The 26241-nt window shown below is 42.3% G+C and overlaps 3 protein-coding genes and 1 non-coding gene across 6 annotated transcripts in view; 2 read left to right on the plus strand and 2 right to left on the minus strand.

The window, feature by feature from the left end:
- Positions 1-2279, minus strand: part of LOC118300182 (arachidonate 5-lipoxygenase-activating protein) — a 3507-nt gene extending 1228 nt beyond the window's left edge. The window contains exons 1-3 of the mRNA XM_035624373.2: positions 2097-2279; positions 1926-1998; positions 590-660 (exon numbers count right to left, since the gene is read on the minus strand). Coding sequence (XP_035480266.1) covers positions 590-660; positions 1926-1998; positions 2097-2169 — 217 coding nt within the window. The 5' untranslated portion in view covers positions 2170-2279. The remainder of the gene's footprint in view (positions 1-589; positions 661-1925; positions 1999-2096) is intronic.
- A 1238-nt stretch (positions 2280-3517) lies between these two features.
- trnae-uuc lies at positions 3518-3589 on the plus strand. The gene has a single exon. It is a non-coding gene; the product is annotated as a tRNA-Glu (tRNA).
- A 659-nt stretch (positions 3590-4248) lies between these two features.
- On the minus strand, positions 4249-16777 carry uspl1 (ubiquitin specific peptidase like 1). Of its 3 annotated transcripts, XM_035624367.2 has the most exons (10): positions 16621-16776; positions 15983-16048; positions 15087-15244; positions 14184-14306; positions 13158-14076; positions 12490-12600; positions 10942-11071; positions 9849-9974; positions 8896-9056; positions 4249-6898 (listed from the first exon to the last, which is right to left on the minus strand). In XM_035624367.2, exons 3-10 carry the CDS (start codon positions 15210-15212, stop codon positions 5112-5114), a joined length of 3483 nt encoding a protein of 1160 aa, XP_035480260.1. In that variant the 5' UTR covers positions 15213-15244; positions 15983-16048; positions 16621-16776; the 3' UTR covers positions 4249-5111. The 3 variants fall into 3 exon arrangements, with proteins under 3 accessions (XP_035480260.1, XP_035480261.1, XP_035480262.1); XM_035624368.2 differs by lacking the exon at positions 15983-16048 and having other exon boundaries at positions 16621-16777; XM_035624369.2 differs by lacking the exons at positions 15983-16048; positions 16621-16776 and having other exon boundaries at positions 14590-15229.
- Positions 16778-19783: 3006 nt separating this feature from the next.
- hmgb1a (high mobility group box 1a) lies at positions 19784-24245 on the plus strand. The gene is made up of 5 exons (XM_035624372.2): positions 19784-19913; positions 22357-22517; positions 22956-23101; positions 23277-23451; positions 23566-24245. Exons 2-5 carry the CDS (start codon positions 22371-22373, stop codon positions 23710-23712), a joined length of 615 nt encoding a protein of 204 aa, XP_035480265.1. The 5' UTR covers positions 19784-19913; positions 22357-22370; the 3' UTR covers positions 23713-24245.
- The last annotated feature ends 1996 nt before the right edge of the window (positions 24246-26241 follow it).

Consider the following 26241-nt stretch of genomic DNA (forward strand, 5'->3'; position numbering starts at 1 on the left):
CACAAGCCAAAAAGCCTGGAAACCACTATTACCTACTGTGCAAAATATTCATCTAGACTGTCACTAACTAGTGCAATTGAAGTACAAAGTAGCACGGAGTGCAAGTAAAGCACACAGTACCTCAAAATTGTACAGTGCAACCAGTTTGAAAACAACAAAAGTGTCGTCTCCCTCCTTTCTCGTCTTGTCGCCTGGAACCCGCAGCAGTTCCGGTTTGGAAGAAGGCCCAGAAAGGATTTTTCTGATTTTGAACGCCCCCGATGTAAAAAACCTCATTCAGAACCTTCACGACAAACCGGGAACGCAAAAACCACGAGGCCCATCCGAGCGACAGCTGAAGTCATGCATCTGAGAGAAACTGCCTGCAGCCGTGGGCCGAGATCTCATGGAAAGCTTTCACTGAAGAGCAGAGGCTCTTGTAACAAACACATTCATTCCAATGGTTTTGGAACAATCATACACACACACAAATCAAGAAAAAACCCTCTTATAAATCTTTCCTCAGTTCCACTGACTGTTGGGTGTGTTCTGTTGGACGCACAAAAAGTGTGAGCGTCACCTTTACGGTTCCGAATGAATGAATGATTACCTTGACTGAGACAAAGGCCGGCACACCACATCACTGCCAGGAAAGTGGGGTAAGTGTCCATGCAGTTACGACTGGAAGAAACGGAAAACAGTCAGCCTGGTGAGTCTTGAAGGAGCAACGTCGAAAGGGAGAGCCGGGGAAAACGGAGTCAACCTGAACACTGTACTGTGCCGCCGATGTCAGGAACAGGGGAGAGAAAGATATCCTTTTTTTAAAAATGTTTTCTTCTGTGTATTTTCAAGGCCCCTAAAAACTTTGCAAAATAAAACACTCTTTGGCTCCATTGCTCACAGTTCGTGTCCATGACCTCTTGCTTAGGGCGTCACAAACAACGCTGCAACTATTAATCCATCGGTTAGTGCAAAAGGAAAAAAATTGATCTGCAATTTTTTGGGGGATTATCCATCCATTGTTTTGCCTGTCAGGCCTATTCACAAGTGGACTTTGCTCAGGTAGAGTTCTGGTACTTCACTTTGCTCCCCCAACGGTCGGTGCTCTACAAGCTGGAGTGTTTCCTCAGGGCGATTGAAAACTTTTAGTCTAAACTGGAAATGGGAGCAAGTTCAGTACGTGAGTTGTTAAACCTGTGCATCGTTTTGGATGAAATCCTGACATCACCTACGAGACAGGGCGTTGCTCGGATGTTTCCTGCACAAAACAAGAAGTGCCTCGTGGCCGGTGGACCAGTGAAAGTTCCTCAAGCGAACACCGAGCTCTCTGACAACACATCTGGCAAAAGTGTGAGCAACTCGGATGTGTTGGCTATTTCTCTGATTGACAAATGGATTGCCGGGTCCTTCAAATGTCAGGTGGCGTGTTTAGATTTTTCTTGACCGACAGTCGAAAAAGCCTGAGAAACTGTAAATATAAACTTTCTGCTGATCAACTAATAGAGTTCTCGGCGAGGAATGAGGAATCTAAGCAGTCAGGTAAAGAACTGTCTTCAGTTGGCAAACACTTATGTGCCAACTGGGTTTTGCAATAAGTCAACATTTTGACACTTGCCTTTTTATGTTGCGTTTGATCCTTGGACTGTAATTCGAAACGGGGCACGACTCCCTTTTGAAATGTCCAGTGAGTAGTATTCACCCCTTTGACTTTATCAGGGCCCGTTAATAATTACAATGACCTAACTGAGAAGAGTTGGAACGTATAGAGGCTATTGTTGCTTTCCCAGCAAGTATATTCAAATATGCTGTGCGAAAAAGGCAAATGAGCACCGGTGGTGGTGATGAGGCGAATGTAAAATCAAATGGAAAGTTTCTGGCCGGAAATAGAAAAGCAACACAAGCTCATTGTTTCACTGGCGTCAGTGTTTAGTCAAAGGGCCGCTTACTTGGCACAGGACACTCGGCAAGTAGAAGATGTCGCCGTCTTGCATTCCTTCTCTACCTTCTGGGCGAAGAATACTTAAAACAGAAAGACAATTTTCAAGGGGGGGGAAAAGAAAGGAAAATGGAAACATGTAGACTGTTTGTGACAGAGGCTGCTTCTTTCCTTTCCTCACCGTTCTGAAGTACGCTGATGAGGGTGACGATGACCAGGAGGTAGATTCTCTCCACCACTTTGTCGGACTCCATGACCACGGCGGCAGCTGCAAGGTGGATGCTGAGGCTGAGGGAGGCTGAGCGTCAATGCGGAATGACCGTCGACTGCATGAGCATAAATACGATGTGTCCCTCTGTGATGTCATCAGGTCCCTGTCTCGGCCCCATCCCACACACACACACACACACACACACATTTTTGTGGCTTCCCCTTTACATAAATGATGCACTGGCCTGAAGGCACAAACAACTCTCCTGCTACTTCCTCTGTGTGTGCATGTGTGTTTCTGTGTGTGTGTGTGTGTGTGAAAAAGTTACTGTGTATTTGGGTTTTCATCATCGTCGTCATCATCATCATCATCTTTGAGTTGAGGGTTTCTAGAGTATGAGCAAGACTAATGCATGACAAATCTGTTGTAATTATTTACAGGACATGCAGGTCTTTTTTTTTCCTTCAAGAAACTGTATAAACATTCAATACACAGACACACACATCTGTGCAATATTTCCAGGGATTCAGTCTTTCACTGTAATTACATATTACATAGTAATTTGTTCCTTATGGCTTTGTACTCTCTTGTTTTATCATTGTATATTATTTTTGTAAATGCACATTTTATTCTATTCTACTTGATTATATTATTTTTATAGCAACTATATTTTAGCAGCTGTAGTGGAGAACAATATTCGCCTCTGAAAAGTCATGCAGTAAAAGTATAAGTCAACTAAAGTATTTAACTTTATTAAGTCACCATACAAGTGGTAGTAACTGTACTCACTCCACCACCTTGGTTTTGAATGTGTAGGTACAGTAAAAACACATTTATCTGAGTGACTGGGTTATTGTGACGTGGTCGACCTACAGTCAAACAGCACCTGCATGTGCCTTTGAATGGTAACGCAGTTTCCTCTCTGCTTCGTTTGCCTCATTCTTTTTTTTCTTCCGCATTTAATCCAATAGTGGACGACGGATGGCATTGAGCAGAAAGCTGTACAAATTATTACTATAATTCTTTTTTTAATTGATGGAATTAATTATATTAAAGCCCCTATAAGTTCACCCAATTCTCCAAATTGTTACAGTTTTCAGTTAAAATCAAGAAATAAACTGCTAAATAATAATAATAATAAAAATTGAATAAACAAAAAGAAAGATAAACAAATTAAATTGGTCAGGTGTGTTTGCAGGTGTTAGACGAACCACAGACAGTTCTGCTGCTTTGTGGTTCGGATTAATTCAGGTTTTCCTTTATCTACACGTATTTATACCAATCACGAAACACAAGGATATAAAAGGCACAGACTCAAAAACAAATTGTTAAGCCTTACAATTAATAAATTGTGATAATTCTGTTGTGATGCACAACAGAATTATTACACTTCCCATATGGTCTAGCGGTTAGGATTCCTGGTTTTCACCCAGGCGGCCCGGGTTCGACTCCCGGTATGGGAACATGGTGTTTTTGGTCCTGGAAAAAACTTGTCCTTTAACATTTGGTATTACTGAAAACCAAGTCGTTTAATTTAAATGCCGGAGAAAAATTAGATCATTCAGATTTAATACATGCAGCTTGTCCACTAGAGATGAACACACTATGCTGTATATTACTGTAAAATCGATTATTGATTAGGGACAAAAGATAAGATTAGACTTTGTTAATCGCCTGGGGAAAGTCAATTTTTACAGCAGCAGCAAGAATCAAGGCATCAGGGAAGAGGTAGAAATATGACTAAGTATCTAATAAAGATAGAAGGAAAACATTTAAATTAAAAAACTATAAAAAGGCTGAAAAAAATGTATAGGTTATATTTCAACCTTCCAAAGATGCAAAAGTGAGGCTCTAATTAATTCTATTCTTTCAAATTGTTATTTTGTTGGTTATGTCACATTTACATTTCTTAATTTAATTTTTTTGTTTATATCCATTTGGAATATGTGCAAATTTGTTATTGAACCATTTCTTCAAATGATTTAAAATGACCCCCCCCTACCCTCGCAATACATAAAACCTAAAAATATGATTCTATTTCCGGACTAGGAAGAAAGGTGAGGTACGTATCCATCCAGTAGAAGCACAAGTTGATTTTCATAACAACACTTCACACAAGTTGTAAATTTTACAGTATTTATTAAATGATACTTAAAAAAAAGGAACATCTTGCACAAGATTTCTCAAGTAGTTGATCAAAATAAAATAACAGAGCATTCCGACAGCTTTGGCTGCAAACTTGATGGCTTCTTTCAAACACAGTATATACAAAACTACACAGGTGCCAAACTCGCAGAAAAACATTCCAAGATGCAGTTTGCAAATTCGACATACCAATCGCCAACATTGTTGACACATATACAAACTTCATGAAGTTATTTAAATTTTAAGCAATATATATATATATACACACACACACCAAGAGATCTCACTACTTCAATTTGACAATCCCCGCATTTGAATCATTGTAGGTAGTTAGTTTGGATTGTGTGTTGTACCGTTTTTAACCCCCCTTAAGGGCAATCAACATTCGTAATGACATTATATTGATTGATTCTTCTACTTACTTTGAAAGCACAGTTGGTCGTATTGATTGTGATTTAAGGAATAACTATCAAACTGATACTGATAGAAACTGTGGGAATTAACTGTCCCTTTTTTAAGTGATCAAAAATGCCTCAATTTTTTTTTCCTCAACATGTTACATATTCAAACAGAGGACCAGACGTTCCATCTGTCCATCTCAACTATAGTAAACAGAGATATTACACTTTGCAGTTGTTTCTTTGAATTTGAAAAGTTCAAACCAGTTGGACGTGTACATGTGTGTGTGGTCTTTAATATTATGTGATGCCCGTTAGTGCCAGAGAGGCTAAAGAGAATAAGTAAACCAAACTAACTTAACAGAACAACGAAGGAGAATTCAATAACTTAAGAAAACTGGCTGTAATAATACATCCCTGCTGATAGATGAATTGCACATTGTCACAAAGAAAATTTTGCATAGCTGTCGCACAGCAGAAAGTCAACGTTAACATCGCTGTCCATCTCGGGCGGCCCCTGAGCTGAAGCCTGAGAGAAAAACTCATCCATGAAGATTTCAGAGTTCACACAAGTGTTGGTTTGTGACGCTGCGCCGACGGCATTGACCCCACAGTCGAACTGGTTGACTCCTCCTTTGACGAGCATCTCCAGGTAGTCGTCGTCGGCGCCGTCCGTCGACAGGGTGCTGGCCGTCGTGGCCGGTGAGAGCAGGTCCGACAGCAGGTCATCGCAGATGGAGCCATCGTAGGTAGTGGAGGTTACCGTGTTAGGAGAGGTCAGGTCAGTGCTCTCTGGTCGGAGGCTCGCTTCCCCCTGATGACCCAACACTTCGTTCAGCTTGGCGAGCTTCTTCTTCTTTGCCTTCAGTTTCTTCAACAACTTGTACCTGAGGACATCAGTGGTGCTGAGACCCGGAGGAAGATTCGGAGACCGGCTGCTCCGATTCTTGGAGGAGGAGATCTCGGGGTGTCTGTTTGCGTTGGGAGTGGGGAGTAATGAACGAGACGCCGCTGTTGTGTTTGTCAGCGGTTTTTGGTTGTGAGAAGTGATGGGTGGAAACGGCTTTGACCTGCCGCTGAGGAGGGCGGGCGATGGTGTGCTCGAGCTCTTGGCGCTGAATCCGCCGTACATTTCTGCGGCTTTCAGCGGCAGACCCGCGCTCTCCTCCGTCCTGAGCTGTGGTCTGGGGAAGAGTTCCCCAGGAATCTGCTGTCTTCTCACAGGGTTGGGGGTAGAGTGAGTGGTGGGAATGTGCTTCACTTGTGTGGCTGAGACGGGTGTGCGGGTGGGGGCGGGTTTTACAGTGAACTTTTGATCATGGTTTAGTGGGTGTCTGCTGATAAGGAAGGACCAGCGAGCGTTCTCATCTTGTGTCGGTCTCGTGGGACTATTCTGAGCGGTGGGCAGGGAGGAGGCCTCAGGGGAAATCGAGGGAGGCGTGTTGTCTTGAACAGCAGCACCCACGGGTTTGTCACGGATCACTTCCGAGGACACAGGTGGTGAAAAACGTGGAGTGGCCATTGATGAGGCTGCTTTTTTATCTTTTTGTCGACCAACAGTTTTGCCTCTGCCAGTTCCTCTCCCTCTCCCTCTGCCTCTCCTGGCACCGGGCACAAATGTCGGATCGCTGGACGAGCTGTCCCCAGATGCAGGGTCGGATGAGCAGGTGATGGTGGTGGTGGGAACAGCAGCATCGGGGCCGTGACACACAACACTGTCCATTACAGTGGAGGAGCTGTCCGGTGAAACGTCTTTCTTTGTGGAATCCCATGTCGGCTCGCTGTCATCTACAGGCGTCATTTCTGAATCGGGCTTTAGTTCAACCAGTGTGAGCGTGATGATGTCGTTATGACTGAGGCCCTCGAAGGTGTCGAGCAGCGTTGTGGAGCCTATCGACGCATCGGCCGCAACGGTTGTTTCCATGATGTTGCCGCCGCCATCAGATACTGAGAGCGCACAGAGAATGTCATTGTGAGACGCGAGAAGAGACTGATCGGGAGAGCAAGCTGACACCTCATCTGCTGCTAAGGCTTTGTCACTTAGACCAAGGTTCAAGTCGGTTTTAGATGGAAAAGAGTCAGAGAAAGTGCTGGAGGGAGAACAGAGACGAGGCACTTTCTCCTCCTCCACTTCCCAGAAGACGATGTGCATCTCCTGGGCGGGGACCGGGAGTTTCTCGTGGGTCTCACAGTCAGGATGTTTCAAGTCGTCATATTCCAGCCATGAGCCTGAGAGGGACAGGTACACGGTTAGGAGAAAACAAAAAACTGCTCGTGTAGCATGTATATTTATACTGATGTTTTATGATTATATTCTGAGCCAGTAACCGTTCGGATAGGCCCTCGTTTGTTTTTTTTGAGCAACGTTTCCAATTTTTTCAAACTCAAGGTTATTATTCATCTTGAGCTAATTTAACAAGTCCAAGTTTGTGGTTCCAAGTTTCAGCTCTCAGTTTCACATTTGTCACAGCCTGAACATGATAATAATAATGGCTTCTTTTTTTTTTTGCTTAAATAATAAATAAAAAATTCTCACTGGGACCAATATTCTCTTTCACGGGAGAATCTAGTCTGAGACAGCAGAAGCTGATGTAGCAAAATATAATGCAGACTAAATTATACAGATCAAATGTAGAGTGCATAATGGAACCTATGGGTAAAATCTTAAAGATAAATTCTGTATTACTGACGGTGAAAAAAGTTGAACATTACATAAAGTGTCCAGCAGAATGTGCTGTTGGGAAACTCCAATGTACAGGAAGAAAAAAACATATGAACCTTAACGTGACTTAACTATGAACTACAAGTGTTTTGGAAATGTGGAAAGTGAAAATGTAGGTTAGGGTTTAATATACAGAAGCAAAAAAAATTAAAACAACTTCTGTGACATTTGACCTCCTTGAACATCCTCTTAGAATAAAATGAGACAGTCATGTATGAAACAAATTGCTCTATCATACAAACCAGAGGACTGTACTGTGAAGCGGGTTCGACATACCTGGTATATCTTTTATTTATCTGCCTCCACTGATCTGAACCTTGGCGTCCTGAAGAACCTGTATGTCAAAGCTGTTTATAGACAGCCTCAGTTAACCCTGTGTTCCACTATCTACCCCTACGAGCATGTTTACGTCAAAGAGGTCGAGCTTGTTCATCACAGGTAATGAATAACGTACTTGACATGATACGAGAATAAAACGACGATGACTGCAGGTACACTGGGTGAAGCGACGGCCAAAAGCCAGTATTAAACACGGTGAACGTAAACAACATGATCACCTAACTAGAATAGAAGCCTGAGAAAATCATTTCCAGTTACTTAAGAGAAATATTTTTTTAATAAAAACACAAGAGAGTTTGTTACACTTATTTGTTTGTTACAGTATGTTGTTCTGAGCTACAGTGATAGAGTAAGAGAGTAACAGCACTAGAGCTGCAACTAACGAGTCTTTTCATAATCGATTCATCTGTCAATTATTTTCTCCATTAATCAATCAGTTGTTTGGTCCATAAAATGTCATAAAATTGTTGTTTCCCAAATCCCAAGATGATGGATTCTTTTTCTTCCACACACCAATATATTTAGTTTGCTGTCATAGAGGAGCAAAGAAACCAAAAAGTATTCACATTTAAGAAGCTGAAATCAGAGAATTTTGATAAGAATCCCATAAAAACTACTTGAACCGATTAATCGATTATTTAAATAGTTTGTGATTCATTTAGTAATCAATTACTAATCAATCAACTGTTGCAGTTAAAAGCACCAACACTTTAAGAAATTCAGTCTAAAATCAGATAATCTTTAGATTAGAATGTATTATTCATTAGGTATAATGAACTATCCATTTGTTTAGTCGAAGCTCAGTTTGAGAACCAGAGCAGACTGATGAAAAGTCTATAAGAATATCTTTTGCTTTTTATTTTTTATGTCACTTAATTGTAAACTCTTTTTGTCCCGGTCTGGTTCCTACAGGAACAACGGTTCTGGTTTTCCAGCAATCCGATTGGTTCGTAGTTGGGCCTGTTGACAAGCTTTGATGTGATCCGCCGGAGGGAAACCCACACCGAAGCAGGTTAGGTGTGTAGCATAAGTTACCATAGTGATGTATCCCACAAATCCCACTTCACAGTACAGGCCTCAGGCAGGTTAACCAGATATGGTTTACAAATAAAAAAAGGTTTAAAAAAAATTTAAACAATAACAGAGCCGGTCATAAGATACGTACCGTCAGACTGACAGACCCAGGTGACAAAGTGCTTCAGTTGCTGGTCGTACTGTATGACTGTGGTGACCGAGTAGCGTCTCCCCTTGAAGTTGAAGGTGTAGAGTCTGACGTCGTCGTCAGGAAGCCCCTCAACAAAGTGCAGCACAAACACTGGAGGCACACTGAACAAAACAAAGAGTACAAGTCTGGTTGAACGCAAATGTAAAGGTTTTGGGGCCTCGGAGCGAGTTTCTCTTAACAGTTTGTACAAAGCTACAGCTCCTGTTGTGTTGTTCTCACACCCGCCAATAGACATGTAACATGTGATAAGTAGAGAGTGTATGTGAACCTTGACATTTGATGATTAATCTGTAAGTTTTCTGTCATTTCAAGTGTTACTAATAAGTAATTTCACCTGTGCCTGCATAGCCACTATAAGCAGACAATTAAATAAGATAATCAGTAAATGTGTTGCAGCTATGGAGGCACGGGTTCTTTATAGTATCGTGTCAACCTGTGGATTTCTCCAGATCCTTTTTTAATTAAATTTTTTTTTATTTTATTTTTTTTTACACATTTTCAAATCCGGTTACGCACACACGGATTGAGATAGTTACACAACGCTCCACACACAGACACAAATAATCCTGCTTCAATATTGGCCCCTTAGGCGACCATTCAAATGAGTATCGATGATCCTCCTGCTCTTCTGTGTCAGCCTGCTTGCAGATTACGTCTTTTTTTTGTTAAAAAACAACTTTAAAAAGTTGTGCCATGCGCAAATATCGGCCCAATACTATTACTGTACCTAGTTAACCCTCCTTTGGCAGATTGCACTGCCTGAAATCTCTCTCTCTCTGACGCCAGCGAAGAGCCTTTCCACTGTTTATCTAGGAAGTTTCAAATGCCTGAGAATTCAGCACCATGTCTGAAAGCAATTCATAAAGTCAAAGCAATAACAGCTTAAGTCTCACCTCTCCAGCATCATAGTCCTCATCTGATTCTTTCTGCAGCAGACGTTGCATGGGGCCAGGTGGACTGCGTGAAGTGGGCGCCAGTCGCGCACAATATTTGTGAAGGTGGGAAGAGTTTTCATGAACCTGAAAAATACGGCATGAACGACATTCAGGATTTATGAAGATTTGCAAAAGTTTAACATTTTTCTAGGGATGAAGAGAATAAAAATGACTTTACAATGTGGTGTTCACATGTCAACATTGAGTATTAGTAGTAGTGTCTCGGAAACAATGGCTACAACTTGGACCCTCAAGCTAAATGCTGAAATATCAAGCACAATAATTAATTGGTTGATTAACAGAAAATTAATCCACAACAATTTTCTTAATTATTCACTTGTTGCAGGTGCTCCAATGTGAGAGTTTCCTCTGTCAAGTATAATTGTACACTGGATAAAAATGAGTTTTGGACTGTTGGTCAGACAAAACAACACTGAACACGTTACCTTGGACTCTGATGGGCATTTTTCCAGATTTTATCCAACAATGGTCCAATGAAATGGCTTCATTGGATTAATTCCCCCCCAAACCAGAGCTTAATGAACTGAGAATCTTAGAGAGTAATCAACAATCCACTGTTAAAGTAATTTATGGATGAAAAAGCCAAAGGCAAAAGTAAACCCTTTTGAATGAGAATTCAAACCAACTTGTCTTTAATGATTCATTAATTTATTCCTTTTCCCCACTACAAACAAACCTGAGGCAGAGGGCCCTCGTCCAACTGCCTCTGTACAGTGTATAATGTATTTCCTTTAAGCGTGATTACTTTTAATAACGTAAATTTCTCTGTGCCTTCAATCGCATCACTCAGGATTCAGGCGCTGAAATCAGAGAATTTTGACTTATTCAAAAATTAACAATTATCAAAATAGTTGGCGATTTATTTAATAGTTGATTACTAATCAATTCACCCATTAACTGTTGCAGCTCTAGTGTGGACGAGCACAAACGGAGATGTTTGGAGGCGATGGCGCAGTCATCCGCACTCGCTTCCTGATTGGTTCTTATCATTCAGTTGAGAAAATCATCGGCAATCATCATCATCACCCACCTTTCATTTGAAACAGCTCCGCATTCACTGCACCTGAACTCCCACTGAAAGGTCAATCTGAAGAGAGGCTCCGCCCAGGAGTCCATCGCAAGCAGAAGTGGCATGGCAAATACGGGCGTTTCCCTTTTACCTGAAAAGAAAAGAATCGAAAACATCCATTTGTTAGAGCACAATCCCTGGAACTGTAGAGGGCTGACAGACGCTGCAGTTGCACTTTACAGAAAACTTTAAATAATCTCATCTGTAGGTTAGATTTCACAGATTACATGTGTCTGCACACATAAAAGTTAAAAGTGAAAAGTGTCTTTATGCTTTATTAAAACACCATCTTCGTCCCGTTGTATTTTTATCATGCAACGAATAAAAACATCTGTGACGACTGACGAGTTCTCCCACTGTCACCTAACGTCAAGATTTGGCTGCAACGAGCCGAGCAAAATCCCAGGTATACATGTGTAGACCTGTTGCCAGATGATAGGGGTTTCTTTGAAATATCAAGATTAACTCTTGGATACTAAACAGGGATTCACGATTCAGTACAACTTTGTGGTATTCAAGACAGATGCCAAATATTTAAAGCATGATACAAAAAAGGATATATAAAAAAAGTTGTTTTAAGATCTTACATTTTGTTATTACATTTCCCAGAGTCAAATTCCCAAACAGAAAATACAACAACAACTGACTACTCCTTTGTATACTTGTTTTTGTCATGGTAATCTCTTTGGCAAAAAAAGGGGCATTGGGGTATATGAAGTCTAATATTCATGATGAGAAGGCTTGAGGGGCATTTGGGAGCATCGTGTTGTTGAGTTTGAAAAGGATTTGCTCAGACACGTCTCTCCCTTGCTCACAGTAGCTCGGCACAGTTTGCATGTTGTTGCTGATCTGACACTGGTTTCCCATTAGTGCCGGTGACTTCACAAATACAGTCCTGAGAAATGTTTTGTTTCCTTTCACTTCTTTACATCCATGGACTGTACTCTCCAGCTGTCTGAGACACTGTGTCCTCGCTTGTCCCGGCTCAAAGTAGAAGTAGGTAATCATGAAATTGACATGGGGGAGAAAAAAATAACTTAACCAGACGAATGGCTGATTTCAATATCAGCCTTTTTATTTAGTCAGTGTATTCTAATGTAGGTACAATTGGCATCTGTGAAATTATGGCTCTGCTACTTTGCATAGTCTCCACACTAAGCTGAGAGAAAGATGACAAGAAAACAACTATGAGGTGGTGAATCAATCAATCAATCAATCTCCTGCCTTTCACATGACACACCCACGCAGGATGCATTTCTAAAATGATTTTGGATCCTTTTTCTAGCAGCAGTATCATCTCCAATGAACTGGCATTAACATTGAAAACCTGCATGGTCGCTGGAAGTTCACGAGATGTGTATGAATGTGAAAATCTGCATCATTACAGTGAAGGTACAGTTAAGTGAAAGGAAACAGACACTCGCTAAGAATACCCATGCACACATTTCTCGCACTGAACTGATTTTATTTTGGATCCTGCCTGGTTTTCTCCTCGGTGACCGAACTTACCCAGCTTACAGTGCAGCTTGGGCTTCAGTAGTTTGAAGACCGACATCCTGAGACTGTGAAGGTCAGCACTGGCCTTTTGAAGCACATGATTTGGCACCCTGACCACGCCATCTAGACGGAGACCATATCATAAAAAAAGAAGATATATAGTCACCAGAAAATTATCTTTAAATGGGGTTTTCTTCTGTGTATGTACACCATTTTCACTTGTTGACATTACTATATTTAGAGGCGCGATATTTGTACTTGTCTAAGATTCTTTTCTTGCAAACATATCATACTTCTGTAGAGATTTTCAGTTTCGTGTATCCAGGTTTTGATGTATCCGCCTCTCAAACATCTGCCACCATCCCATTGAACAATGGAGGTACATCATCATTTCCGTGTGTTTCAAATACAATGTGTATGTTTTAAACAAACAAAAAAACATTTTACTGAGATAGCAGAATAATAGTGAGGGAGGAATATCATTAAACAAGTGAGAAAATATACGTGACTGTACTTTTTAACTGAAATGAGTTGCTAATGTATGTTAAGTGTATGTTTTCAAAAAAGAACCATATAAGCAAATAAGATATTACATACTAGCTTTCTATTGGCAGTAGATGCAAGATAGAAAAAAAATACTTGTTGACAGCACATCAAACACAGATTATCTTTTAACTTACCTCTGCCGGTCTGTTGATGGACTTGAGTAGCAGCACAAATGTCCTCATACGCTCTCATCAGCTGCCAGACAGAAGACTGCTGGGGCTCGTCTGGAGGTTTACACTTCCTCAAGCTCTTACAGTTTACTAGAGCGGTGAGCAGCGAGTCCAGCCAACACAGGTTGTCCCTGTTCCACCAGGACAGCTGATTTGGGACAGACACAAGCTCGTCTGAGTCCGTGACTGGCGTAGAAGAAAAATCCACAGTTTCGGACTCAATGTCCGCTTTGTCCTCACATGTGGTGACATCTGCAGGAAGTGGTTTTTGTTCCGTCGCGGCCGTCTGCTCACTGAGCTGAGGCGATCGACTATTGATTGCAGTTGAATAAATGTCCCCATTTGTGGAGATGGACTGATTGGAGGCCAGACTGCACCGTCTGTTCAGCAGCTCAGGAAGACTCTTCACCTGCCTGGAGTCTTCCTCTGCCTCGGACATACCGAGAGCACCACAGTGAGGAGAGAGCGCCGGCACATCCCCACCAGCAAAACCTTCTGGAAGAGCAATGTCATCCGGTTCCTTCCACAGAACAAACTCCTCATCTTGTAGTGATCCCCCTTCTGTTGTCTCTGGAACCGGATGATCAAAGACCCCGTTGAATCCGTTGTCCTTTTCACCATCTGCCTTGGGTGCTGCATGTTGTTGGCCATTGCTGACGGTGTTTTCCACACAAAGCTCTGCCTGGCAGATAAGCGTGTCAGTGAAACTTTGCGTCCCAAAACTGTCAAGCTCGCTTGATCGCAGGCGTTTGGGTGACTGTTTAATCGACTCTTCCTTTTCCAGTGGCAAGGGATAATTTCTTTTGTTCCCAACACTGGGCTCCGCAGGGTCCAAGCTGGCCAAAACATCCTGCAAGGGGCGGCTGACCAGAGGGAAAATGCACTATGAAGGAATGGAAACAGAAAGGTTAGCACCACAGCTAGCACAAATGACACAAAACATTGTTGTTCAGCTGAATGTGCGCGTGTTACAGCTGTGCAGGGACTTACCTGAGGGTTTGTGCAGAGGGTGATTGACTCCTGGAGGTTGATGCGGTAAGAGCGCAGAGCATAGGTTAAGCCCTTTGAAGTACACCAGGGACAATGCTCCAGTGAAGCAGCTCTTTCCTGAACCTTTAAAAAACAAACCATGAGGTGACAAAAAGATGATATAACTTATGTCTAAACTCGGCAAACGTAAGACATCAGACAGTTTAAAAGCAAAGGCAAGACTGTACAAAACATAAATCTTGACATTTCGTGCACATTCAATTTTGGCCTGATCACATTTATTCTACCGACATCACTGCCTTCAGCATCTCCTTCCTCTCCAAGCCACTGTCAGCATCATTCACCATATTTAAATACTCATTATTACACATACATTAGTCAATTAGAAAGATTTTAATTGATTTACCTTGCAGAAGTGGAGCATACATGTAAGGGCAAGAAGTGCTGAGAATAACTTTCAGGTCAAATTTATGTTTTTCGATATTTGTTGTTTTTTGTGGCCTCAGATTTGTCAGAGGTGAGGCACTAGTTAGACAGCATCGCTTGTGTGTGAATAGGAATTCCACAGCTTCTGGTGTCAAATTTGCATAAAAGTACATGAAACAAAAGAAAGCAGGAATGGTAAAACATTCTTCTATTTCAAATAACCTCTGACTAAATTTTCATGAAGCATGTCTCGTATAACAATATGTAATACATATGCCAACCTTTGACACTCCACATCATTTTGGGCCTCAAGCCCTCCCAAAAACTTTCGCCTTTTACTACCAAAGATTTCCATTGGTGTTTTTTTTTTTGTTTGTTTTTATAATTTGGATAGGTACTGCCCAATCACAGTATTTTTCAAATTTAATTCAGCTTTGCGCAAGTGACCACAGTGAGGAAAGCAAGAGCTCTACTGACTTTTCCCGAATACCCCGCCAGCGGTGAGGCCAAAGCCCCCAAACCAGTGTCTTCACCAGTCATTGGCAAACCAGCACTGCTCTTCTGGTCCACAGCTGTCCCGTGCCATTCAAAAAACAATACCATGTCACCGCAACCTGGCACACTTCTGAAAGAGCCTGGGGAGAGAAATGCATCACACATGGGGCACGTTACTCAAAGTCTACGAGACGCACAAGTAGGTACAAGGCGATGCAACTCAGATCAGGGCTGCATCATAAGACAATGGAAAATGTGTCAACCAAGATTTTTCTTTATATATATATATCTTTTTTTACAGTGGTGACTGCCCCTGCAAAATATCTCGATATAGTGCAGAAGACGTTGAAAATCAATGAGCTATGAGGGGTATGGAAATTTTAATTACACTTAAATGTTTGTATAAATTCAATTAAGTACCTTGATTTATTAGGACTTTAATTCATTGGATCAACAAATGTGCCATCGCCACCTGGTTTTAATCTCTTTTTTTTATGACAGGTTTCTTTTTTGGGGATTTTTGGACAGTTTACCGCAATCTAAAATAACAGTCCTACAATGAAGCTTATCTTTGCAAAAAAAAAATTTGATATTACTATTTTGGAGAGATGCTGATTCAACTGTATAATGCGGTAGGATGTAGTTTGTGGTGCTGTTGAACTGTATCACATTAAACAGGGGAATTTCTGTTATTCAACCAACTCTCGTGGATACATGAGATGGTGGACAAAATAACAGAAACACGTAACTACATCTTCCAAAATGATCATAAAGTTAAATCAACACCTCTCTTAATCAGAATATTATAACCACCAGCGCTGCTGTAGTGAAAGTGAACATCACCAAATAAAAATACATATATCATGTGCCCAACCTACATTATTCAAAGTTTTGGTCCAAATGTATTTCCTCTTGGAGTGTTCAATTCATGGATGACATGCATTCTTTAAAAAAAAGAAAAGTTTTGGACCAATATCAATAATATTACAGGAAATAAACAAGCTGTTTCTTAGAAACACAAGTCGCCTAACATAAAACCTGTCGGATGACAGGAGTACTTGTATCCAGGCCCACACGTGGGGCCGTTAGGACAGATACTGTTCACACAAGAGTTAATGCAATCAACTATGCAAAAGCATTCAGCTATGAAAAGAGTCGTCAAAGATTCCTCACACAGGTTAAGATTATCGTTATACTCTTTAAGGTGAAACACTGGCAGGTCAACGTGAAAGGAGAATTGTCCCGAGAGGAAGATTCACTCAATTCTAACTTAATTTAAGAGGAGAAATTTATTCATAAAATGCACAACACATATTTCACAGGGTGCAGCTAGTTCATTAACGCTTCAGTAGTTTAATTTTGCATCCATTCAAATCAACTAACAAGCCTCCATGAACACCATAAGTCCCAGCAACTAGCGGCTAGCATGCTAACACGTTAGCTTAAAACTAGACGCTGACTACAGGCGCCCCCGACAATGTTTCTTCCAGTTTTAATGAATAAATATCGTACGTACCGAAGACAAATCTATACCATAGGTGATAATACGGTGCTGGTCGGTGAAATCCATCCACGTGTTGATGTATTTATTGCTCTCCCTGCCGGCGGAGAGAGTCCATGTGCATCGTTTTGTGTCAGTTCGTGTCACAAACGTCCTACTTCCGATAGCCGGTCGGTTTGTGCAGCGGCCTAAGACTTCCCTCGTCTTTACGGACAATGGTTCCGCTCAGCCCGATGGACGCTCAAGTGAACTGCAGGAGCCGGGGGTACAAGTTATTGTTCATGTTGGCGTTGTACAGTAGGTTTGTATGGGACTGCCACGAAACCAGCACTAATTGGTGCGAGTGCATGAACGTGTATAATGTATTTGATCACGTTATTACTGCTATGACATAGTAGTAGTCGGCGCCCCGAAAAATACTGCCCTTCAAGGGCATTTTTAGAAAGGGAATTTAACGTCATGTTTCTGAAAGTAAACTATAAACAGCTTCAAAGTAGGCAAAAGGCATATAACAACTTCAACTGCCATTCTTGTTTCCAATAGAAATTAATTTTCAACTTTTAATTAGGCTATTATTGATTTAATGTATATTTATTATTTATTCCAATTATATTTATCACTAATTTTAATTGCAGTAGAAGTACCTTATAAGACGACACGTTTGTCAAAATATAAACTCTTTATTAATATTTTGTAGACCCACTGTATGTGGCTTTGGGATAAACAGAGGGGTGGGGCTGGTTGGGTGGGGGTGTATGGGTACATATGTCCCTCACTCTGTTTCTTTAATGTAGCCCAGCTCTGACACCTTCTGCTCTTGTATCCCCCAAACCACACACATACACAGCATCCAGCAGAAGCACGTTATCTCCACCCAATCCCGCCTCTTGCATGTGCCCTCCTCCCTTAAGCCCCTCCTGTATCTGCTGCTCTCCTGTCCTCTATTTTCCTCTTGATGACAAAATGAATTTGCATATTTTTCTCAGGGAGCGCTCATTAGAATGCATAAATCGGCCGCCTCCATGCCTCATGATCAGGCTATAGCTTTCTGCCGTGGCATCTCCTGGTGCAAAATGAGACACAGACAGGCAGCATCACAGGCAGCCATGTGGCCTGAGTCTGGGTTGTGATTGGCATTTGGAATCAGTTCACCCTTCCCATTCTTAATTCAAGGATAAGAATAAACTCTTTGTCAGCCATTTTTCTTTGTTTCTTTACGAGCTGCTAAGCAGAAGCCTATTTATTAGATATGAATTTCCTATTTAACTATATAAAGGAATAATTAATCATTTTTGAGCACATATATAAGCTTATCCCCTTAGGGTATTTTGCAAATCATCATGGATATTTTCTTTATTTTAGCCCTCCTACCCCTCCCAAGACATTTAAACCGGCAAGACAAGCCTCTCAGCTAATTTTATTGCCTCCACTTTAAGCAGAGTGAGCAAGTCATTTTGAGAAATACTCCTTTCGCAGCCTGAAATCATTCTCCAGAAATTTTAGATGGCTAGACTAATAGAAGGATTCTCATTTGTCCTGTTTTTATCTGAGAGTTTGGCCCAATGGTGGCGCTATAGAGCTAAGTTCACTTAGTCCAAAAATCTAAATGTTATCTCCTAGATAACTAATTGTTATCATCATTCTAGTGAAATTCTAACCATCATTTTACTGTTTATGGCAGACACACACATTAAATAATGTTCTTTCTTTTTCTGATAACGATGCACAATTAAGGTCTCAGGGTGTTGAAACTCATTAGGTGTCTTTGAATAAGCAAGAATGTGTACAGCAAATTTTCATGCCTACATAAAAAGATAATAAAGACAATCAGCTGAATTGAGAAAATGTGGTTGAAGAGGCTTGTGGAATTAATATCAGATATGTGTGACAGGGGAAAAAAGGTGCAAAATGTATGAAAATCTTATGTGATAAGATATATTATACATTCTGTACTGTAATCTCTGTGAAATTATAAATTAGAAGGATACGGTTGGTATTGGTAATATATTAGTTATTAATCTTGAAGTAATCAGGAAATTAAAAAAGGGAAAAGGAAAAATATCTATGAATTGATTCAAAAACACTGCTCTGTCAAATGACTGGATTCTACAATGCTGTCTTTTCCCTATTAAAGTTTATTGTCATTTAAGGCTTTGACCACTTTATTGTATGACACAAGGGGTCGGGGATAAAAAGCCCTCTGTAATGAGACTGCAAAAAAATTAATTCCTGCAGGCCTAAATCTTTGACAACAAACTGCTTTATCGACCAACTTTGGTTTAAACTGAACAGTACAGCCCTTAACTATAGCCCTATATGTGTTTTATGGAGCAATCTTTCAATCAGCTACATGATTGTAATCAGCTAAATGACCTCTAGAGAAATGACGTACAAAAACATATTTTGCTGAGAAACATGAAAAAAGAATGACTATTGAGCCCAAGTATACATAATGAATATCATTATCATGATTCTGATGTCTGTTAATCTTAATAGGGACTGCAGGTTAATAGGTAAACATAGCTATAGCAGCAAGTGATTGCCTGCTAAACGTGATTATTATGTATACTTGCCTTGGATAATTAAAAAACACATTATTGTAACCAATGTGATGCTTTTCCCCCTCATAATGCGTTCAAAAGACGAATGAGGAATAACAACACAGTAATCAAAAGGCATATCATTAGCTGAATTCCTTGTGTGTTTTCACTCTGACACCACAGCCAAATCATTCAAAATGTCCCACCCAGTGCGATCTCGGACGAGCAACCGCTTCTCGTGCCTTTTGCGTTTTTCTCCTTATGCATTTCTACAGGTGTAATTTGCAAATAAGCTCCGGTGTATTGCAGAGGATGCACAATGGTGGCGGTCGGTGAAGAGGGGGGACGGCCCGTGCAACGCATTGGAACGGTGTCCTACAGCCGCCTCGCTCACCAGCAACGAGCGTCGTCTCATTCATTTGACTTGCCCACTGTACACTGTGCTCAACGTAGTGAATTCAATACTATGGCAAACACACTACACTACTACCAGCTCCTGCACGCCGCGCCGGAGTTGTTTTTGTATCCACGCGCCTCGGAAAACTTCGGTGACGTTTCACAAAAGACAGCCAATCGCAGGCCGTCTTCTATTAGGACAATGAAAAGCCCGCGACCAATCGGAGGCGCGCCAGACCGGGCGCCGGCCAATGGCGTGCGAGCCCCGTCGAGAGTAGCGTTAGAGAGCCGAAGACTGAAGACATTGCGTATCGCCTGTGTGTCCTCATACACAGCCATTGCAGAGCATTGAGATCCAGCGAGAGTCCCTAGGTAAGTATCACACACACACGAACATTTGAAGTGTCCCTAAAAAAATATTGACGACGATAACATTCAGAATTGTCCCATGTATTTGTTTGCCATGATCAAATGTGAAACATTTTTGTCGTTTGCGAATATTTTTTTTTTTTTTTTTCGCGAGGAGCCGTCTTTAAAAAATAAAAACAACAACAACAAAACAAAAAAAAGAAATAGCCGGTAACGTTCCTTTACTCCGCCTGGGAGAGCGGGGCAGACGCTTTGTAAAAAAAAAAAAGAAGAAGAAAATAGGATGAAATGAATATTAACCTTGACACGAAATTCGACGAACAATGTCGATTTCGCCGAATAGGAATAATTTCCAATATTACTGCGGTGTTGTTTCGCGCGGAATGGAGTCGAGTCGAACGGTGGAAACCGCGAAAAAAAATCCCCGAAAGGTCCCGGCGGAGAAAACACGGTCCGCGACAATGGTGAGAATAACTCACCGTTAGCCACCAGCCACCGGCGACGCAGCGCACTGCGAAGCCGGACGGCCGCCTGTCATGCGAAGACCGGCGAGGGGGGTATGGGGGGGTGGGGGGGGGGCTGCCTCCCGACAGAGGCCCCGCAAAATTACACAAACGCGAGAAAAAGAGAGGCCGTCCCCGGGCGTGTCCAGCCGTGTGTGCCCGTGTGCCGCAATTCTCCCGAGGAGACGGCGAAAGAATAAAGTCGCGCCGCGAGCCGCGAGCCGCGCTCCGTACTGTAATGGCTGACTGTACTCGCGCAGGAAACGCGGCAGCGGGGCGAGTGACAGGGGCGCAGTTTCGCGTCCAACTTTTTCCGACCGCGTTTTCCGCCGAAACGAGCCGGCAACTGTGGCGCGCGGCGACGGCCAAGCAAAGCTCGGCCCTCCGCCGTGGCGGCGGCGCCACTGCGGGATTTTTCCGCCGCTCGCAAAGCGTCCAAATCGGGCTCGGCAGGCGCGGCGGTCGCCCGCCCGCGGTCGCTCTGCCCTCTAATGGCTGCGCGCCGACACAAAGGGAAGGAGCCATATTCTCCATGTTAGTGGATGAAGACGAGCGGCCATTAAGGCGCCCGCCCGCTCGCTCGCTCGCTGCGAGGCGCATAGACAACAGCGCGGACCCAATGTATTGCAATGCGAGGCGGCGGGCGCAATGGGAATCGACCGGGGGAAACATTTTGGACAGGATCGCCGCGTTTGTGAGCGCGTCCGCGGCGGCGCGAAGCGAGCCGGGGGGCGGGCGGAGACATTTGAGGGGGACTTTCTTTCATGAGGAAGGCATTCGCACAAAATGGAAGAAGAAATATCGCCGTCGTTGTTGACCTCCTTTCCCCCCTCAGCGAGACACTCTGCGCCATTGCTGCTCGCGCTCGACGCAGCTGCTCACTTCGGGGCAGTGGCGGTTCGCCGGGAGACGGGCAGTTCTTTAAACGTCTTGTACAATATTGCGGGGGTTTTATTTTCCCCCGGAATGACAGAAAGAAGAGCCCGAATGGCGGACGAGCGTTGAATCGCAAAGGATGAGAGTTTTTTCTTCTTTTTTTTTTACTGTTTTGTTTTCAATAAATAAGTCTTTATGAATATTTTTTTTTTGGTCTTTTTTGTGTTAAAGTTATTTCTTTGATGAAAACATGAACATGGAGGAAACGGAACGTCCCCGAGGCCACATTCTTATTGCAGATGTGGTTTTGAGGGTATTATTCATATATATATATATATATATATATATAAAAAAAAAAAAATTATAATTTTTTTTTTTCCCCCAAAAAACACGAGTCATGGTTACTAAAGCAAAGTCCACTGCTCCGAGTCCCACAGCGGGTCTGCACTTCAACTTTGGCAACTTTTGCCGTTTACATGTGCAAGTGATCGGAGAGTGTGAGGCTGACGGGAAAAAAATAATAAGGGATACTGGTGTAATTTATTATATATTTTTTCTTTCTTTCTTGTATCCGTAGCGTTCAAAGTGTTCAAGAGTCAGTTGTAGAGCAACATAATGGGGGCCGACAGCCTGCCACCGAGTTTTACGCAAAAAAAAGGGACACTTTGTAGACTGCAGCAATAAATAAAAGTCATTTTTATTTTAAGGGACTGCCCTAAAGGGGTCCCAGCCTCGTGCCGTTTGACAGCAGAAGGGGGCGGGACACTTGCACGGTGGCATCAATGCTGGTGGTCAATGGAGAGACATTAAAAGGCCTGATCGTTGCATAGTTGGTGGAAGAAAGAGTAACACAAAGCATTCGTAACCGCTTTATATGATTTTAACCCAAATTTAGAATAATGGAAATTAAAAATGCAATCAAAAGAAGAAGAAAAAAGTCCACTTCCTGGGCCATTTGGCACAATTCCCCAGCCCTGTCATATGCATAACGCCACCTAACAGTGAAATAAATATATATATATTAACATGTAATTTTAATATCTGGCTAATTTGTGCTTGTCTTGTAGATACTGCCGTAAGGATGGGGAAAGATCCAAGCAAGCCGAGGGGCAAGATGTCTTCCTATGCATACTTTGTGCAGACCTGCCGGGAGGAGCACAAGAAGAAGCACCCCGAGGCTTCGGTCAACTTTGCCGAGTTCTCCAAGAAGTGCTCCGAGCGATGGAGGGTAGGATGATGATTTTTTTTTTTTTTTAAACGAATGGCGTGTATTTGATATTCCACATTTCAATCCTTAAATTGGCCCACATGCAATTTTTTTTAACCTGTGTATATCAAGATATTTCAGATGCAGGATGCTGAATCATTTTAAAGCTCTTGATTACAGTTTCATGCCCACATTGTGCAATGAGTAAGATAAATAGACTGTATTTATATAGCTCAAAGCGCTTTACAGGACAAGTCGCATTCACACACACACACACACACACATTCATACACTGTCAGAAGAGCCGTCAGAGGCAATTTAGGATTAGGTGTCTTGCCCAAGCACACAACCGCATGCGGACTAGGAAACTCCCAGGATATCTGATAGGAAAAGGGAGTGCTTTTGTATAAAGTGTGGCACTGCACATGCTTCAATCTACAAGTTTCCCTTTGTTTTCAGACAATGTCTGCCAAGGAGAAGGGCAAATTCGAGGACCTGGCCAGGCAGGACAAGGCGCGCTACGAGAGGGAGATGATGAGCTACACTCCAGCCAGGGGAGGAAAGAAGAAGAAGTTCAAGGACCCCAATGCCCCCAAGAGACCCCCGTAAGTATTTCAAGTCAACACTTTGTGATTTTAAAGCCCCTTGTATAAGAAGATGCCTCCTTCTCCATAAAAAAAACCCTTATATGTATCACGGACAGCTGACTCGTGATGTAAAGACAACATGTTAAGGTTATGTGTTGACAAACTTTTTATTTTTTTCCTTTTCCTCCCCCAGATCTGCCTTCTTCATCTTTTGCGCAGATTTCCGCCCTAAGGTGAAAGGTGAGACCCCTGGTTTGACAATTGGAGATGTTGCCAAGAGGCTGGGTGAGATGTGGAACAGCACCGCCGCAGAGGACAAGCAGCCCTATGAGAAAAAGGCTGCTAAACTGAAGGAGAAGTATGAGAAGGTAAAGAGATGTGGACCTGTTGTGACACATTTTACCTCCTCTCCCTAATCGAGACTGAGGTTTAATCACAAAACGACCGTTTGAGTTCAACATCTTGTCGTTCCTCCATCGCAGGATATCGCCGCATATCGCGCTAAGGGCAAACCAGGCAGTGCAGCGCCAGGAAAAGCCCCAGCCAAGGCCGAGAAGAAGGATGACGATGACGACGATGACGATGAAGACGACGAGGAAGACGACGACGACGATGACGACGACGAGTAGATTCCAAGTGGCGCATAGACATATAGTGGTCATTTTCTTGTTTATAAAGCATTTAACCCCCTTGTACACAATTCACTTACTTAAAGAAAATACGTTAGTATCCAAGGGGTAAAAAAAACAAAAACAAAAAAGGCTGTGTATATCAGTTGTTTTTATGCTGTACAGTTTTTTTCTCCTTTTTGTATAGTTAACACTACACAAGTATCGTGTCTGTATCTTTCTGCCAGTCTTATTTTTCCAGTGGTAGTTCCTAGACCACTATCCTACCTGGTACAGTGTAAAGGGGTGGGCTTACAGTATTTACCCTAGCTAGAGGTGCACAGCACATAAAAATCTTTCTGAGTTAAAGCCGAGTGTTTTTTCTTTCTTCTTTTTTCCTGTGTTTTTATTTTAAATGAAGTTATCAAGATTGACGTATCACAGTTGTTTTACTGATCTTTATGTACCACTGTAATAGCAAGAATAAAAAAAAAACGCCTTGTTTATTGTTGAAAATTAAATTGCTTCTGATGTCAATAAACTTTTTTTTAATACATTGTTTTTCTTCAGAAGTTATTTTGCCCACAGTCTCTCTACTGCATGTTTCAGATTACATGTTGCAGACTTTTCCTTTCTTAATTGAGTCTAGACTTATTTGTTAAATGAACATTAAATATTACAAAATCCATATGACTGACAAATACACAGTCGGTGATTAAACATACTACAGTCTAATTTTGATCGGGAATAAGCAGCTGTGACTGGGACAATTCTGTGATTTATTTTGATCTTTTCTGGAGGTGAGTGTTGCACTGATGTCTACTGACTAAAATAAAAGTGGGTTTGCCCGGGGAGAAATGAATGGGAGCAGGACAGCATCTAACTGTCCAGGCCTCGATAAGCTGCTCGTATGAAGTATATGACTCATCCCCACAACTGTCCTATGCTTCCCATGTTCATAATCCTACTGAGGTCGTATGCAAACAAGCTGTGTGTTGAGACTCCTCGCCATGGCGGAGGTACACTTCAGGGTTGTGGCGCTGTTGTCAAGCTCTGCATGCCAACATGCATCACTGACTCTTCCTGTTTTATTTAGATACAGCTGCCTCATCTCTCACGTACTCCCTAGGTCCCATTCAGGGTAAAATAAATAAATAAATAACAGACCATTTATATAAGAAGGATTATGTGCTTTGAAAAAGCCTGTGACATGAAAAAATGGCTGATGTGTACAAATGACTGCAGCAAACCTAAATGGCACACTCACATTCTGTACATCGTGGTCCCGACTACACAGTTTCCCACATGGGAGGGAGCTTATTCAACCGGGGGGGTCTACCAACTCTGGGCCTGACCGTTCACAAGTAGTCATAGAAATGAGCAGAGCGGCACAGGCGTGTCTCTGATCTGTGGTGTAAATTACAAGGATGTGTCCTCTCCCCTGCTGCACGTCTCCTCGGCCTCGGAGCCCTGGTATCAAGGAGGCCAGAGGAGAGGCAGGCGCGGGGCAGCGGCTGACCCCTGCAGCGAGTCCATGGAGGTGACGTAGCCCCCTGCTATCCCTGATCATTCCTCACGCTCCTCACACTTAATCCATTGGATGATTACAGCCATTGTGATATTCCCCAAACCCCCAACCTTTGGGTCATATCATGGTGGTGTTATCTACATCTGCTATTGTCCATGAAAAATAGGAAAGCTGCACGGACCACCAACGCTAGGCCGTGCACACAGGGTGCAGTTACCAAACATGTGACAGCTGCAAGCTGCTGTCACTTTACATTATTACCTCCCCTCTGTTTTCCCTTTGCTCACATGCAACACGGCCTCCTCACAGCTACAGCAGAAGGAAGGAAAGCGGCTCGACTGATGAATGTTTGCACACATCCTCTGTGTTGGCCAATGGATTTGGCTGCTGCTGAGTGGCAGGGAGGGGGGGAAACTATGCCGAAGCAGTTGCAGCGCCTCGTGGCTGCTCTCAGCTGTTGATCAGCGTGGCTGTGTGGGCCTGCACAGGCCAGAAGTGCGCATACAGTATAGCAGGTTTAGCTACACAGCGCCACTATTAATCCCAGCCAGCTGGTGTCCACTGTACACAGTGCGCTCCATCACTGGTCTCTGGCTGACACCTAGTGGCCTCATCCCTGCAACTGCTGAGAAAACCCCATCATCCAACTGCTACAAGTAAAAAAAAAAATGATTCAGCATAAGTGAAAGATAAAAGTAGGAATCCTTCACTTTTTTACCAACAAACTTGACGATAAAAACCTCCATTGACTTAAAAAAAAACGCACTAGAGATCTTTAAAGCTGGTTAAGAGTGGATTGTTGTTCAAGAGTATATTATTGTCTTATGCACAGTTAAACCGTGTGTTGTACAAAATCTTGTTTTGCTAGTCCTCAATTGACACAATTCAGGATTCAAATCTAAAATAAAATAAAAATATCTATACATTCATACATTTGTATGTATATGTGTTTATGTACGTCATAAATATGTAAACAAAGTTTGTGTGCATTATTGCACAGAGTTGTCAATCAAGCGTGCTGC

The sequence above is a fragment of the Scophthalmus maximus genome, chromosome 2 (assembly GCF_022379125.1).
Source record: "Scophthalmus maximus strain ysfricsl-2021 chromosome 2, ASM2237912v1, whole genome shotgun sequence".
Lineage (NCBI taxonomy): Eukaryota > Metazoa > Chordata > Actinopteri > Pleuronectiformes > Scophthalmidae > Scophthalmus > Scophthalmus maximus.